The following is a 17,482-nucleotide window of genomic DNA, read 5'->3' as shown; positions in this document are numbered from 1 at the left end:
TGCAATTTTTTTAGAAATTCTTTTGTATTTTTTTATGAATCTATCAGTTCAAATGTTGAAGAATATTTGGTACTTATGAAAACAATTTCTATGTGTGAACTCAAGCAGTACTCAGGAGCGACCGTGACAATAGCAGCGCAGTACCAACCTGAGCAGTACGAGCGGTTGCGCGCGCGCATTCGAGCGATCAACGCGGCGGCGGCCATGTCACCCCGGACCAGACATGTTCCCGTACATCCTGATTTACATGCTATGTATCCAAGGTAATGGATTTTTCATAAAACTTTAGTAAACATATTTTAAAGAAAATACAAAAATATACAAGCTGTTTTTTTTACATATTTTAATGTTAACCTCTTTGAATTTGGCACGTATGCAAATCAACAGCTTCTATGAGTTAATAACTATATGGTCATACATAAAGTCGGTTCCATTATTAATGACATTAGGCAATTCTACGTTTTAATACCAAATAACACTTCCAGAAGTTAGACGAGCATTTTTCTATTACGCTATGGTACACTTGATAGAAATCACTTCTAAAAGAGTAGGGCTTTTTGGTCTGGTCTGATAATTTTTTAACTTAAAAAAAAACTGCGAACATTGTAATGTAGGAACGCTTGAAATAAATGAGGTCATGAATGTTTATTACTGTTTTAATGGTTCAGCCGCTTGATTTAGGTGCCGTTGCGGAGATATTTTTTACACGATTCTTTATGTATCATCTATATATGGAAAAATTGTACAGAGTACAGTTTACAAAATAACCTTTAACCAGGTGCAAAAAAAATCAGTCTCTGTGTAAAACCTAAAACAGTTAAGAAAAAAACATTGAATAATTCTCAAGTAAAGTACTTAACTTAAACCAAAATTAGTTTCTAAGTACCTTGTACTATGTAAATCGAGGCTCCGGGGAACAACTTCGTAATAGCATCAAATTGGGAAAGCATTCTCAAACTGTATCGACTATATTAATGCGGATTAGAAATTGTTTTATTAAAAACGGCTTTTAGTCTTCACTGGGATTAAAGATATACTTTTTTGGTAAATTCATCATCATCTTCAATCCTTTACCCAACTATGTTGGGGTCGGTTTTCAATCTAACCGGATGCGGCTGAGTACGAGTGCTTTACAAGGAGCGACTGCCTACCTGACCTCCTCAACCCAGATACTCAGGCAACCTAATTATCCTTGGTAAGACTGGTGTCAGACTTACTGGCTTCTGACTACCCATAACAACTGCCAAGGATGTTCAGTGACAGCCTCATAAATAATTTTAAAAATATATTGGTAAAGTAGACATACAAAAACTGACTTTTGTACTAAAAAATATGCCCGAAACAACCTTCTCTACATTATAATCAAATATTTAACAACCTCATATTACCTGATAAAATATTTAAACAGGTACACAAGCCCCTAGTGAGTTTTACTTAGGAATACTAATTAATGTTGGTGTATAATTAGGATTGCAGGTCGCGAGACCCTATTAGAAATGATTGTCATGCAAATTAACTGGCCTTTAATGCTACGATGGCCAGATACTAGATATTGACATGATATTAACAGTGTACCTAATACAGGCCTGGGTTAATGCACTTACATGGTCAGGTCAGGGATTTTATGTAGCCAATTTTACCTACTGAAGTAAGTTTTACACCATTCTACTACTGGATTGCAGAGTCCCCAATATGTTTTCAAGCCTTCCGATATTTTTAATGATCGCACCAATTTTGTTTGTAGGCGTCAAGAGTGAAAAAAATGTTCGTTCATTTGGTAAAAAAAATCTCGTAATTTATATTTTCTTATGGCCGTTAAGAATCTCCATGTAATGTATTTATGTCATTATAATTGCCGTAAGTACGACTTACATGGTCTTTGTCGTAAATAGACAGCTAGGCGTGGGTACACAAGATGTTGAAATGAAACAATATACATTTTAGAATAAGCTGCCCTATACATTACTTTACCTCCTACGCAGGAAAAACGTATTCAGGCTTTAAGTTTGTTTGTTCTCCTACAGTGTTATTGTAAGAGTTCATGACCTAAGCAGACAATATAATATTATGTGTCTCGTGGAAGACGTATGTGCCCACCTACATACGGGTGTAGGCAATACACTGAAGCCCTTCTGAGACAACTTTAATGAAATGGTCAAAATGTTTAAGTAGGTATAATGGCATGTGTAGGTATTCTTGCTAGTTCGTTTCCTAACAAATTATTAGTACATAATAAATATTTTATAATATTTTACCACCCAATTAGACCACCTTGTTTATAAATAAGAAATTTCTACCATTTACTTACGGAATAAGCAGACAAACACTTTTTTACGCACACGTTATTTACAAGGACGTTAAGAGATCGTAGTTAATAACCTTATTAAGAGATCACAGAAGCAGAATAATAGCATAATTTATTTAACAGAAATCATTTCACAAACATGTGAATGTAACGAAGTAAACGTAATAACCGTATCTTAGAAATAATGAAAAGTTAAGTTTCATATAACCCTATATTTAAACTACCTAACCCGACAGTATACCAAACCTTACATTTTATGACAATGAAATAATTAAACCACGTACGCTACCCGACCCTTACACTTTCAAGAAAAGGTTTAGGATAATACTCCTGAGCGTTCGAATTTGCCATTTTATTGAAGATCGTAGCGGAGAATAAGAAATAGATTCCAATTCTAAAATGTCTGCTTCTGTATTTATAGAAACAGTATAAACTGCGGCCGAGACACTATCCTATCGGTAGGAAATAAACACGTAGAAAGAGTAGAACTCCCCTAGAAAACAAATGTAGATAAAATTCACTTCAACTTATTTCTTAAATGGGAATACGGGATGTTTTTTATTATGTAGCAAAGTGAATATTGCGCATCGTTTTCCAATCATAGATGCAATGGTTGTAGATGTGGTTGTGATAGAAACTAGCATAATATAAATAACTCGATGCGATGTTTGTTACAATCAAATAAAAAGGAAATTATGTAATTGGTACATTTAATTTTCAATAGCGTTAATATATTTTACTACTTGTGGAAAAAACACTTTATTTAACTAGCAGTTTGAATAAACAAAAAGATTTAAGTTAATTATTTGTAAGCTCATTAATTTGGTATTTTAAAATAAAACAGTGAAGCGTATGTCAATAAATAATAACCTGAACATTGTTTAATTTAAAATCATCATACTAAATGTGGTTCATTAAATTTTATTGACAGAGGGCATTTTCAGGATGCAGCCTATTCCTGAAAGGATCCGAAAAAACTGCCCACATTTGAAATATCTAGTTCAGTCATTATTGACATTAGAACTGTTGGCTTCCCTCCAGATTTTCCGGAAATTCTCATTTGGTCTTCATTAGCAACTACAATTTAGTATGGAGCATGCTTTATGAGACCATTTTGCATTATGTTCTAATTTCTGACACCATTCCCTGGGCACTTGGTCTGATATATGTTATTCATTCTTTAGTAAAATGAAACTGGCAACAGCTTCGCAGACTACTTGAAACTTAGAACAATGTGTTAAATTGCATTGTTAAGATTTACACACTACAATTTTCGTAACAAACTTACCACGCTTTTGTGTGAGAAATTATTATATAGCTACCTACACTTTAATGTGAAAGTTTGAGCTCACTATATTGTACCTAAGTTATTCACAGTAAGGTACGTAAAATATTTGTTAGGAAACAGCTACACCTCTTTATATTCTATCAACGCTACGGTAATTTGATTGTGCGAAAGGGAACAGAATTTGTGTATGTAAAATAAGGGTTACACCTTCCATACCTTAAGAATTTCTATTGTAGTTTTTCTTAGGGTACGAAAGAAAATTACTTTAGCGTGAGGGACCTAATAAATAAAAATCTCCATTTTAATGTTTGGCATAGGAATTGAATATAAAAAGGCTTTCATAAAACTAGTACCGATTAAAGTACCTATTGTAATTTTGATGGCGACCAACTGTTTTATGTACGCATATCTACCATTTTACTAACTTAAATTGCAATGAAGTTGCTCTTCTTGCGCTTATCGAAGCGATTAACCTACTTAGCCATAAACAGTTCACAAATTAACCAAACTTTCTCGAGTAAGAACATTTGTTTAAACGTAACAAACAACTTATGTAAAACCAAATGAACTTTAACTCCAGCGTAGAAAGTCGGTTAGCTGGAATTAATCGGAAAATGGAAACCCTTAGGAGATTATTGTTTGTGGCTGCGTCCATCCATCCGTCTGTCTCTCGGTCATAACTCACAGGCCGTTTAGCTACACTACAGGGACGATTAATTACTTGGAATACCCGGGACTAACATCATGTTTGATATTCTGCATATTCGAACTATGTTGCGTAAGATGACCGTATTACTTTTTCTATGACAGCCTCAATTTATCGCATGAAATTCCTTAATTGCTTGCGGTATAGATGATTGGTAGAAATCGTTTAGCAGAGCATCTTTGTAATGCGCTCATGCCCTAGTACTCAAATGACAAGAATACGAAAATATCATTTTTGACATGAAACGAACCCACCATGCATTGCGAGCATTTCCCTCTTTTTATGAGTTAAACAGCTGTGTGAAAGTCAGCGTTTATAAAACAGCTTTACATTCAAACAAAAGATAGGTATATATTGACCAGTTTGCAGATTCTCGTCAATGTTCAAAAAGTGACGTATACGCAGTCATACCTATTATTCATCATAACAGCTCAAACAACAAGCACTCTGTTTAACCAGATCAATTTCGAAATTGTTTGGAAATCTAATCACTTCGTAAAAGCAGCCGATTCAAATTACAAACTCAATAAACTGTGTAAAAAGTACGCCAAATAAGAATGATTTTTTTAATTGTATTTGAAGTGTTTCAAAATCATACAATATTTCAGTCAACTTGAGAAGGATATTAAGCATTTAGTTCGGGGTAAATAGCATACCTAATTAGCATATTAAATGAATTCACTGCAATACACTCTTTGTCTAGTAAAAGCATTTATATCACGCACAATTTCATAGAAGCTCTCCAAAATGCATCGAAGCTACTAAGCTCATTAATACCAAATTCACAAAGGCCTATTTACTGCACCGGGAAAGGGTGACTTAACCGATTGATTAATTCGATTAAGACTGCGGTCAGATGCTCTAACAGAGACTAAGTAGGGAGCTTGTGGTCCAAATTATTTCATCGCTTGAGTCCAGAATGCGATATTGGTATGCAGCTGTAGGTTGAACCAAGAGCCAATTGTTCTCTGATAACACATTGTGAGCAGCTTATTGGAAGAGCATGTTAACCGAAATTGAAGTACTGATTTGAGCTTAGCTGAGCGAGCGTTGTATAATTTTCGTTGATTACTGTGTAATCAATTTTGTGATACAAGACACGCGTTTTGCATGTCTTGAATTTGCATGGTGTAATTAATGCTACAATCTTTTTATAAAGATACTTTTAGTAGGTGGTAGGACGGCTGAAAATAATTTCAAATATGCTTATATTTTTTCTTGAGAACTACATTTACCTTGTAAAACTATTTATAGTATGGATGGCCTGGGGTTTAACTTGTTGGATGTTGAGGAACACAATTCCTGACCACCGAGGTTTTTGATTTCTTATTTATTTAATCTGTTTTTCTTTCTTCCACAGATAGCAGTGAGCTGGCTGTGAAACTGACCATTTGATGAGAACTGAATACTAGTTAGTGAAAATTTATAACTATGTATGTTAAACAATAAAAAATATCAATTTCATAACTGTGGCCATGTGGCATTCCTCTTTATCAGCCCGTTTATTGATAAATTCTTTGTATAACGTGGCTCTCATACCTACACTAAAATTTTCATTTATTTTTCTACCTAATAGAATTTACTGGAAATAGAATTCTGATAATATAAAATAAATCACATTTTCTTTAGCAAGAAACTCATAGCCAGATTAGTTTCTCGGAATATGTAGTTCGAAAAGAACTGAATAGATAATCTGTTTGCGCAAATAACACAAATATTTGTTTTGTGGGATTTGATATAACTTAAGTCGAAGAAAATACCTTTCAAGATCGGCAGATACCACTATGAAAATCGGGAAAATTCAAGAATTTTGATACACATTTTATTGAATTTCTTACACAACTGTCGAAATAATAGTTGTAAATAATATTACCTACGCAAGTTAATGCCATTCAGCTGAAACTGCGTACCGTCCCTACCCGTCTTTCCCAAGACAACGTACAGACGTGTCCCATGAAATCCCAGTTGATCCTGACTGACTTATTGCCCACATCGGCGATACCTGAACAAAGATGTAAACTTCAGTTATGTAAATAATGCTTACCGTCCCGTTTTGAGAAACGGAATGACATTTCAATGTTTCAGAATGTATGTACTTAGGTACGTCTTCTACTTAAGAGTTCCTTTAAATAAAAATGTTAATTATTCGGTGTAAATTATTATGATGGTTATAATTTGGTGTCTCTTTCTACGGAGTAATGAAACGCTACTTAGTTTTAAGGCTTTCGCTAAAAGCGACGGTTGAAATTAACAATCCTTAAAATCGAGTTGCGTTTCAACTGTTCGATACCTTTTGTGTACGTTATAGTTGTTTCGTTGATATTTTTATTGTACTGTATGAGAGCCACAGAGTTGCAGAAATTGTACATACTGTTTAGAAGATTTTTTAATCTTCATGTATTGTAATCACTGTAAATTCGGATGGTAAGATTATTTCCAATGTAAGTTGTTACACGTAATCTTTTTGGACTGTGATATTAAATTAACGTTCGTATTGTCATTGTACGGTAAAATTGAAACTGAATATACGACATTGGAAAGATGTTTGGCCTTTTATTTTCTTGAATAAGAATCCCTTTGTATGATTCTCGGAAAATATGACGGATGAAAAAATAATGGTAAGTATCGTATGAAATTTGTATCCCACCCAAAACAATAATGTGAAAGACTGCCAAGTTCGATAATATGGGAATGCTCCGCCTATAAAAGAAGTGAGATCTGAATAAGTACCAAGTTCCAGCTACTTGGCAAGTTTTCACACACCTTGTTATAAACCTACTAAACGCAGTGAATCAAGTATTTAATTTTCTATTAAAACTTGCCAAGTAACATCATTAAAAAGTAACTATTTTGAACTGAAGTATATGTAACTATGGAACTTGGTACTTATTCAGATCTCACTTCTTTTATAGGAGGAGCATTCCCATATTATCGAACTTGGCAGTCTTTCACATTATTGTTTTGGGTGGGATTTCATTTATTTTTGTAAGGTTGATTATTTTATTTTTTTCTTATGATTAAGTTAGTTAAGGAAATGTCTCATTTACACTATCTTTCAGATTTATGCTTCTGACAAAGAAATGAACTAGATTAACTAAATGGACTAGATTTACCAACTGACTGACATGACATGTTATCATATATTATGTTCGTGGATCAAAGTTACACATTCGTTATTTTCGAAACTGACGCACACTTGGTCGTTTTCAGATCAGATTTTTACTTTACTTTGACTTAATACAAACCTTTGTAACGAATTTCAGATCGGTACGACCATTCGAAGATATATTATATAAATATAGATAAATTTATTTCGTTTTAGTTCCTTAGGGGTATAAATTTACACCGGGTATAAAACACCTTCATTATTTTGAAACCGACTCACACTTGGCCATTTTCAGATTTTTCCCTTTACCTTGACATTAAGACCTACCTCTATGCCAAATTTCAAGTCAATACGACCATTGGAAGTGGTCTAGGTTTTTGATGAGTGAGTCAGTCAGTCAGTCAGTCAGTGAGTGTATAGTAAAAATAGCGGTTTTCTGACGTCAATATCTCAAGACCTACAATAGGTATATTAATGAAATTTTGTATTTTAGATAAGTGAGGGGGTCTCAACAGATACTAGAAATTTGGTATGCGTAAATAAAATAGATTTTGAGTTATAGGGGGGTCGAATTTGGCACGAAATGGTTCGTGTAATATAACCCACGGCCGGTGTGTCGCTTTTTTTGCTCGAACTTGGTGGACACACTGCCGTGTGTCTAGATCTAGAAATTGTGAATGTGAAAAAGTTATTAATATACCTACAATTGATAAAATTCACAGCATGTTTTGACACTGTATGTTCAAGTTAATGAAGCGTTCATAGATTGAAAACAATCACATCTTAACAAGAAGCTTATGAATAAAATTACGTAAGAGCTTTAACAAAATAAGACAACCTTATAACAAAATTACAAATTAATATATTCGGAACAAACTCTTACCCTTCTTACCAAAGTCTGACGACACTCTGTCAAAATTCTTAGAAACTTCCATCCTACGAGATATTTGAGTTCCGCAAACATGTTTAAAATTTCAAAGGGACGCCACGTTTGCAACTGTATGTGACATTTTATGGGCCCTCTGTCCTTACACATTTGTCACGTGACTTGATAAAAAAATAATAGGGTTGTTTCCTACTATTGATTTAGTTAAAAATAAATGAATGCACCGAAAGTTCATAAAACTAGAAACACGATAAGCTATATTATATTATTTATAACTGACCATATATTTTTTAATTCATTTATGAAATTTTAATTTAGAGCCTATGACGTCACGCCATTAAAAACGACGAGAAGAGACCGATGACGTCATCCTTTCTATATTTGACAATGTCAAGTATTTGACAGTGATAGATATATCGAAATAACCTCAGAATTAATGTTTTGTTTATTTGCTTCTGTGAAGTTCTGTGTGTTAATTGCATTTAAATGATACAACTGCTAAAGAATTATGGAGAAAGGATTTATGAAAGCTAATAGTTCCAATCTGCCAAGAGTAGACTCTTTTACGGTCGCTCAATTCTTTGCCAATAACCAAGATTTTTATTCAGCGGAACGTGGATGAACAATTTATTTGGAGCACTAATGGTCGTACATCCACAGTCTCGCACAACACAAACCTCGTAGATATTCATTTAATTTAGTTTTTTGAAAAAGCATAAGTAAATGTTTTCGAACATGTTTCGAACGCTGACACAAACATAACCTCAATATAAATATACACAAACTTTACGTTTCCTTGCACCGTTTCATTTTTCCGCGTACACAACTCACAACATTTGAGGTATTTTATTTTTGTGCTAAATGTATAAAAATAATTTACATGTATAAAATATTTTAGTTTTTGTAGCTATTTTATTAAAATAAATTATTAAAATTAAGAAATTGATTAGTTATGTTTTAGTTTTTTTCTCGTTAGATGTGCTTTAAAATGTAAAGGAATGACATTAGATAATGACGTCAAAGTCACGTGATCTAGCGTTTTCTGAGCAATATTTTAAGAAAAATAGAAAAAGATGAAATACATAAAAAATAAAAAGATTTGAGACGAAAAATGAAAGAGAGGGTGATCTTAAAATTATTTAGAAGCTATCTAAACAGATTTCCGAAAATTGGAAACAACCCTATTTTTCTTTGTTTGCAGCATGTTTTTTTTTTAATTTTAGGTAGATAGGTTTTGTTGGGTAAAATCTGTAGGTACTTATAAACTGATAGCGAAAATAAAGTAAACTTCTAAAATTCACTTTCAAACGAATGCTTGGCAATTTATACAATACTTCGTACAAAATGCTGCACTTTAAACGAATAAGTAGAGCTACAGTTGTCCGGAATATAGTGTAGAAAACTTAAGTAGCCTGAATGATACCTGACATTCGATAAGTGATTGTACTTGAAGAAAAATCTACGATACCAAGTCTCCAGTTTCTACCTGAAAAACAATATTGAATTGATAAAGTACGAGAAAAACACAAGAAAAGTTATTAGATACTTTTATTTGTCGAATAAAAATGTCTGTATTTAGAGGTCATTGAACTATTAAGTATGGTAACTTTCCGTTATAGGAAAAGTATAGGTAAGTAACTTTATTATCACAGTTGGACTGTTCATAAAGAGCCTATTTATTTATGGAATTTTCCATTAGGTAATTTGATAAAAATAACTAGAACAAATGTCGTGGTGGCCTAGTGAGTAAAGAACCTACCTCTCGAGTATGAGGGTTCGATTCCAGGTCAGGCAGTAGACAGTAGTCTGAAATCACCAACCCATATTGAGCAAGCGTGGTGGTTAATGCTCAATCCTTCTCCGTGTGAGAGGAGGCTTGTGCAAAGCAGTGGGACGATAAAAAGGCTGTAACAGTAACTAGAACAAATAAAGGTTTTATTGGAATGATTTTTACAGTATTGTGTTTGGAAACATAATTGTATCCGCCTTTGGTTGGAAGACAAATACTGGCAGTATTGCTTCCGTTAACGATGAACTGGCTTGTGGTTCAGATATATTGCGACGCCAATAGCGTTCAATTGTTTCAGAGTTGCACGACCTACTTAGCGATTCAATTTTTCATTATTTTCTAGGAAAACATAATATTCCAATAGTTAAGAAAACTCTGATACTAGGTAAGTGATTTTAATATACGGCTCACTCGATAAGAAGAAAACTTAATTTTAAGTCTACCACACTACGGCTGAACTGATAAAAATGAAATCACGCTTAACTTAACTGGTTAACCATGGATAAACCCATGTGTACAGTTTACTAAGACAGATACTTCTATTACATGTAGGTAAGATGAACGACACGAAAATAATGAACCAAGGAGTTTGTTTGCACTTTCTAGACTAAAAACAACTGCATCGATCTGGAAAGGTCTTTCAGATTTCAGCCTGCTTATATTGTGAACAACAGGATATCAGTAAATGGCAGTTACGTAGCATCAAAGAGATATTAATTAATACAAAGCGCGCCTCGAGGCATAAATCGGAATTCCCTACATGAATTTTAATAACGTGTCATTATTGACTTAATGTCAATTGCAGTTTTATTCCGCTTTTGTAATACCGTACGTGTTATTTATCAAAAGCGAGCTTTTTATGGGAGACACGTAGGTACTTTTAATTTACACCACTTTGAAATTACAACCAAAACAATCTCATATTGGTAGCTAATCAGGGAGTCCTGACCTTCCTATCCTACAAATTTGCGCAATCCTACATTCATTTTATTATATTTGACAAATGTTCAACTACATAGGCACATCAGTCATTTGTTTAGAATAACACCTACTGAGTCGCAATTACCTATGTAAAAAATACAGTAAAGATATCATTAAATAAACTATTTTCATAACCTTTTATCATTAAAGCGGACGAGTGAATGTCCTTTACATATTTTTTGGTCCACCGATCCGGATCTTTACCGACCCTCAAGTTTTGGGTCCTGCGAGCACTTTGACCTACTGTGGTTTGATAAAAGAGAGAGCGTGTCTGATCTTTGTAAATTAACGTAGTAATGACCTCGGAAATAATATGTTGATGTCATTATGGTTGATGCTTACGCATAAGGCATTTAAAAACATTAACACAAGGATTTTTGTATAAAAGGTAGGTACATAATTTTTCATTTACAGTTTTTCATGCATGTTTACACTATATATACAACCTCAAACTACTTTGCTTTACTAAAAATAAAATACTATATACAAAAATAAAAATATATATAAAAGAACATTGATTAGGCGTCAGGCGTAGGCGAATACCAATTACATTAATTGGTATTTTTATTCGATAATGTTAACCTTTATTCAGTGTTTACTATAATGGAATATAGTATTATGACAAATTGTGTACTTTCATTTAACTCTGTTACTAGGTTCCTATAACCATTCCTACCTATCGTCGCCGCGTCGGTACTTACATCGTGGTCAGATCGGTAAGCCATTAAATAGAGGGTATTGTACTAGTAAACTATTAGTAAATGGCGGTCTTACGTATACTGAGGCTACTTATTAGAAGATAGTAAACTAGGATTTAGGGATGAAGGGTTTCAAATAGAGCTATTGACATTGAGTTGTAAACTGAAACGTTTAGTAAGCTAACAATCTGAATGTTAGATTAATACAATACAATATAAAGTTTAACATCAGTATAATTTCGTGTACCTATTTGATATTTAATCCCACATATAGAAACACAATCTGAAATATTGTATTCTGCTGTAAATATTTTATTTTGCGGCTTATTCTGCGTCCCAAAGGATTCTTACAATTATCTCTGGAACCAAATACAATTTTTCGTCTCGATCAGTTCTGTTTAACTGTAAAATAACAGAACCAAAATATTCACTGTCAATATTTTAAAGACTTTTATAACTATTCAAACTTAAAATCATTTATCACTCACCTGCAACACATCACTTTTTGAATGTGTACAAAAGAGAGTCCCCAAAACTCCGACCCTTTACCACTTCCTACGTGTTTTTGATATAATGTTAATCATCCTCCTAGCCTTTTTTTCCCAATTATGTTGGGGTCGGCTTCCAGTCTAACCGGATTCAGCTGAGTACCAGTGCTTTACAAGAAGCGTCTTCCTATCTGACCTCCACAACCCAGTTACCCGGGCAACCCGATACCCCTTGGTAAGACTTCACTGGTGTCAGACTTACTAGCTTCTGACTACCCGTAACGACAGCCAAAGATGTTCAATGACAGCCGGGACCTACAGTTTAACGTGCCATCCGAAACACAGCCAATGGTGTCTAAGATATACTTAGAAAGTACCTACAAACAAACTTAGAAAAGATATAATGTTAATAGTAGGTACTAATTAACCACACCCTAAGAAAGTAGTGACCTCATACTTCTAGATAATAAAAGCTGTGAAGCATTTTATTATACGGAATTCGAGGCCTGTGAAATGTCCGTCAGAAGATATAAAATGGACGGCCAATAATAAAAATCAAATAGCCTAGATATTATGGCCTGAAGCAATATACTACTGATGAAAGGGAATTAATTGTTATTGGACTTCGAAGGATTTTGTTGCTATGTTCAATAGACTTTTAGAAGTAGGTAGATTTATTTTAGCTAAAATTATAAGAAGACTCACTCCATAGATATGACGCAAGCCATATCAAAGTTAAAAAAGTGTAACATTGGCCGATAAAAGCGTCCTAATATTGGACTTAAATCTGGATATACATGTCAATGTACCTACTCTCAAAAACGAAATACTTTTTTAACGAAAGGCAATGTCAAAATTAACAATTCAAATACACAAGACTAGAATTTTGATAAATTCAATATATAGAAATATTTCATTAAGTATAACAAGCATTGTTACGATTGTATTTCTAGATTATCATTTGTTTTTGTTCCTATTGTAAGATACTTTGATATTTACAGTCAATTACTTAGTGTTTGTGCCACGAACTTACAAACAATTTCAGTATTGGTACTACAGTCCGACTTTAAGCTGTCTTTTCCTTAGCAATTTCGATGTCGATTATTGTTTTTACTGCAGTACCTACTTAGCGGGTATAAGCTGAAGTCACGTTAATTCTGAAGCCTAAGTCACGTTAATTAATTCGCGAGCAAGCAGACAGTCATTTCTCTAATGTTCTTAAACGAGGACTCAACATTTGGTCATAAATCTAGGTTTATTAGGACTTCTTGCAAAAAAGGTCCAATGTCACACAATATTTAGATCTTTGCTTGACCGGACTTAATTGAATCTTGGCCTGTCTGGGGTGACATATTGTGGTTATTACGTACTAGATATTTGAAGCATATAGACGTACTTCAACTGGACCTAATAAGTCTCTTTCTTTCTTTTTTTATGGATGTATTGAGATTTTCTTGGAGAAATGAATATTGGCTGTATAAATCTTGGCTTAATTATTTAATTATTAACACGTGCGTTAAATTAATTAAGCTTCATCGTTTTGATTATTATCTTACAAAGTTTCCGTTTTCCTCCTTCATCGCGTAATATTTAGGAACAATAAATGATAATAATTATAGGTATGCAAGATAAATAAATACCAAATTCCGCTATTATTTTTAATTGTTAAGCTTTCCCATGAAAATTGCAAAATAAAATATTGTAAGTTTTATTCAGGATAATCTAAAATTGTAATTATATAACAAATTCCCTAACAGTTTATTCTAGACACTTCACGTCGATATAAAAAGGTAGGTAGTCTATCTTTTAACAGAAAATATTTCAACATGAAAATTCAATATATTATGTACTTTACAAAAATACCAAAATCTGATGCAAACATACCTATAAAGCAAATAACATAAAGTTTGTCCGAGTTTTCTTAACAGTACCACGTTACTGTGTCCTTATGAAAGCGCTTGGCGGACAATACAGCGCTGCAGCACTGCGCTGACGTTATCGCTGTCACTTCCCTTTCCTGTATGTTTCTAAATAAAAGCACACAAAGCAACGACAACTAAAAACACAAAAAACATACCTTATTTCTCGAAATTTCTAAAGCAAGCCAAGGTAACCTCTAAGAACTCTAAAGTTATTTTCGAAATAATAAATCTATTAATTCAATACTTAAATGTTAGAAAGTTTGTTTGCGCATAAATATGAACACCTGCTCAATATTAATGAAATAACAAATTGTTATTAAGTTACTTTAAAGTTTAGAATATTGATTTCATGGATAATCGGGCGTTGACCTGAAAATTCAGTTTATTTTAAATAGAAATTCATCGATAAAACAAACCTTTTAAAATTTATGGCAGTTCTTCGGAAAGTACCTAGGACTTTTTTTAATAATTTATTGTAGGTGTATCAGCCTTTTGGGGCTGCGGGATTGTTCAGAAAAGGAACCAGGGCCTTGGTACACACAGGCTTCCAGAAGAAACAAGGGTGAGCATTGACTGGTTACACATAACTAAATTAAATCTATAATTCTTAAATACTCTTCTACTTTATCATAACCCACTTCTCTGTCCCACTTGTTCTTAAAATAACTTAACCTAATCCGATCCGCTACGAATATTTTGGGGGAGACAGTCTAGTATATTTTTGTTCACTAGATACTCAATCGAAGAAGAATATCAGAAGCTCTTTGAAAGGTGTTGTGTTTTAATTTGAAATATTGACAGATTAATAAAAAAATCGTCTTTTCGAGATTGTATTATTCAATTTAAATTACTTTGAATGATACTAGTTGCACAGTCTAGTGTCAGACTGTCAGGTGTTTTTTGATAACACTAAGACCTGAGATAAAACCAATTCAATGTTTTTCGTTTATATTTTAACAAAAGTACTTACAACAACTTTGCATATTTATATAAACATAACATAATTAAACAAAATGTGTGGATTTTTACTTCATTTAGCGAAGAATTTTCCGCATCCGGATAATTTTATAAAAGGTTTTCGCAAAGTTACATCAAATTCACACCAACGAAAATATGAGGCTAAAACTCTATGTTTAATAATACTGCTTCAAAGGAAAATAATATTTGTTCACCCATTAAAATTAAATTATACGTTTATATACGTTTTGAATTTAGCTATAAATTAACAAAACCGACCTTACATCATTTCGGGTGCTAAATCAAGTTTACTTAGAAGAAACTTATTTTTTGTGTCTAACCCAATGAAATCTAGCATAATCTTGTTTTCCTATCCTAGTTAATCTAAAAAACTCTCTGAGTAACATTCAAAATTCAAAATTTAAGACCGCGTTATTGATCAGGCCAATAATACCAACCCTCTAGACTCAGTTACTAACTCGAGCAAAAGGTCAAACGCTCAAATAAGACAGGCCGCATAAAATCTGTTATGCCATACGGGAACAGAAATAACAAGAACAAATTAAATGTTATATCTTAGAACTGACGTTACCGTAATAAAATATCAGTTATGAAATAATACTGGGTGTAAGATCCTCTTGAAAGACTATGTGGGGTCCTGTAAAAGCTGCTAGTAAAAAATATTTATTGCCAATAAATGGTGGCCGCTGTATCGTTACAACGATCTGGTGGGCTTGCGGCAGTAAATTTAATTTGGCCATTGATCGACCGCGGTGATACAGCATACATACATACAAGGTCGTGTATGTGAAGCTCAAAGTAAATGGTTTTTGGGTGATGAAAAACATAGTAAAAAAAAAAAACTGTCGAGCTCACTTTAAATCTTCAGAGTGTTAGCGGAGACTTACGACTGCATGTTGCAAAACGAAACGTTACATAAAAGGAACTATAAAAACCAGGAAATTAATAATCATAGTATGTCAGTTGGAGTATAGTGAACACAGCTACTCACATTCCATTTGTACTACAATAGATTTCCCCGGAGAACTCTTAGGAATATATTATTTTTTGAGAAGTAAGGGGTCGTAAGTCAAACAAGTTTGTGAACCGCTGGATTTGAGCGTATTTCCCGCGGGTGACTTGATTACTGGGCCGAATGTACTGTAATGTACTCGTACTCGATGCTAGCGTAACGCGTGTCTGTTCTATGAAATGCGTATATGATTACGTTTGTTTTTAGTAGCCAAGTAAAATTGATTGGGCTAACCATTCGATTTGAGTTGAAGGGCTTTTTTTAATCTGTTTGTTTTTAGCGTTAACATAGGTTAAATAACAATGAAAAAACAATGTAGTATAAAAATGGGTTACGTACTGCTCACAGTGCCCACCTCCTGCTTGTTTTTTGAATAGCACAATATTATTCAGCTTTGATTTAGCTTCTAAAATATTCAAGCATCATTATTCATTTACGTTTTACTTTACTTAATTGTTTTCTGCAGTGCGCAAAAAAGTGTGAAACTATTACAAAGTCAAGTCTCACTTCAAAAGTTCTTATTCGCACTTCACATGTTTATTTTACCCTCAATAAATTACTACGTAGCCTTCAATGTGACGTTTTTATTGTGACCTTAAAGTTAGGAAAAACTTTGCTAGTGTACTCGAAAAGTGTCATTTATGAATTTACGACACTAATATTTTCTGCCACCCTACTTAAGTGGAGTCTTCAGATAGAATAGTTTAGTTTGACATATGCCGTTAATGCGTCTCCTTTATAAGAGATAGAAACTTATGATTGCTTTTACGAAAAAGTTTCTTCATACGCTCGCATATGTAAAAAGAGGGAACAAAATATTGGGATGTGGGAAGTGGTAATAAAACTGCAATATAAGTGAACAGCGGCGATGATCGCGTGCCAACTATATGCAACGTGGCGCAGGCATTCACCGTGATTAATGTGGCCTCACTACAGGGAATCGCGCAGAAGAACAACATACGGGTTATTGATGATATCACATTTTTGGCACAGTAAAAAACATTAAAGAAAAACAGATAAAATCAAGTTTTAAATAACCCACTTAAGTCCGTGTTTTGCGTCAAAACACGATTCTACCATTCAAACTTCACAAACAGTCCGCCATGACAATGACAGCGGTTAATTGTGTTGCTGAAATAATCAAATAATTCCCGTCTTAACTTTGTTAATGGATATTCCAATAAACAAGCCTATGCCAACTCCAGAGGAATAGTTTCAAGAACGCAAAACAAACATCTTACCTTTCATGGAAGTTAACTACTTTAGGCTCGACGGTAGCAAAATTGTAAATCTTGCTATAAACTTGTAACAAATTCTATCATC

General features: G+C 33.5%; 1 protein-coding gene across 4 annotated transcripts in view; it reads left to right on the top strand.

Annotated features, from left to right (window-relative positions):
• LOC110383987 (disks large homolog 2) overlaps positions 1-6,417 on the top strand; it is a 38,086-nt gene extending 31,669 nt beyond the window's left edge. For 2 of the 4 annotated variants that reach the window (XM_049838707.2, XM_049838706.2), the window contains exons 10-11: positions 106-263; positions 5,660-6,417. In XM_049838707.2, the coding sequence (XP_049694664.2) occupies positions 106-263; positions 5,660-5,663 (162 nt within the window). In that variant the 3' untranslated portion in view covers positions 5,664-6,417. Of the gene's footprint in view, positions 1-105; positions 268-5,659 lie in introns of those variants that run through there. The other 2 variants (XM_049838711.2, XM_049838712.2) reach the window with 2 other exon arrangements.
• The last annotated feature ends 11,065 nt before the right edge of the window (positions 6,418-17,482 follow it).

Source organism: Helicoverpa armigera, chromosome 12 (genome assembly GCF_030705265.1).
Source record: "Helicoverpa armigera isolate CAAS_96S chromosome 12, ASM3070526v1, whole genome shotgun sequence".
NCBI classification, from domain to species: Eukaryota; Metazoa; Arthropoda; class Insecta; order Lepidoptera; family Noctuidae; genus Helicoverpa; species Helicoverpa armigera.
The sequence above is the reverse complement of the archived record's forward strand: the minus strand, read 5'-3'. Positions and strand labels throughout refer to the sequence as shown.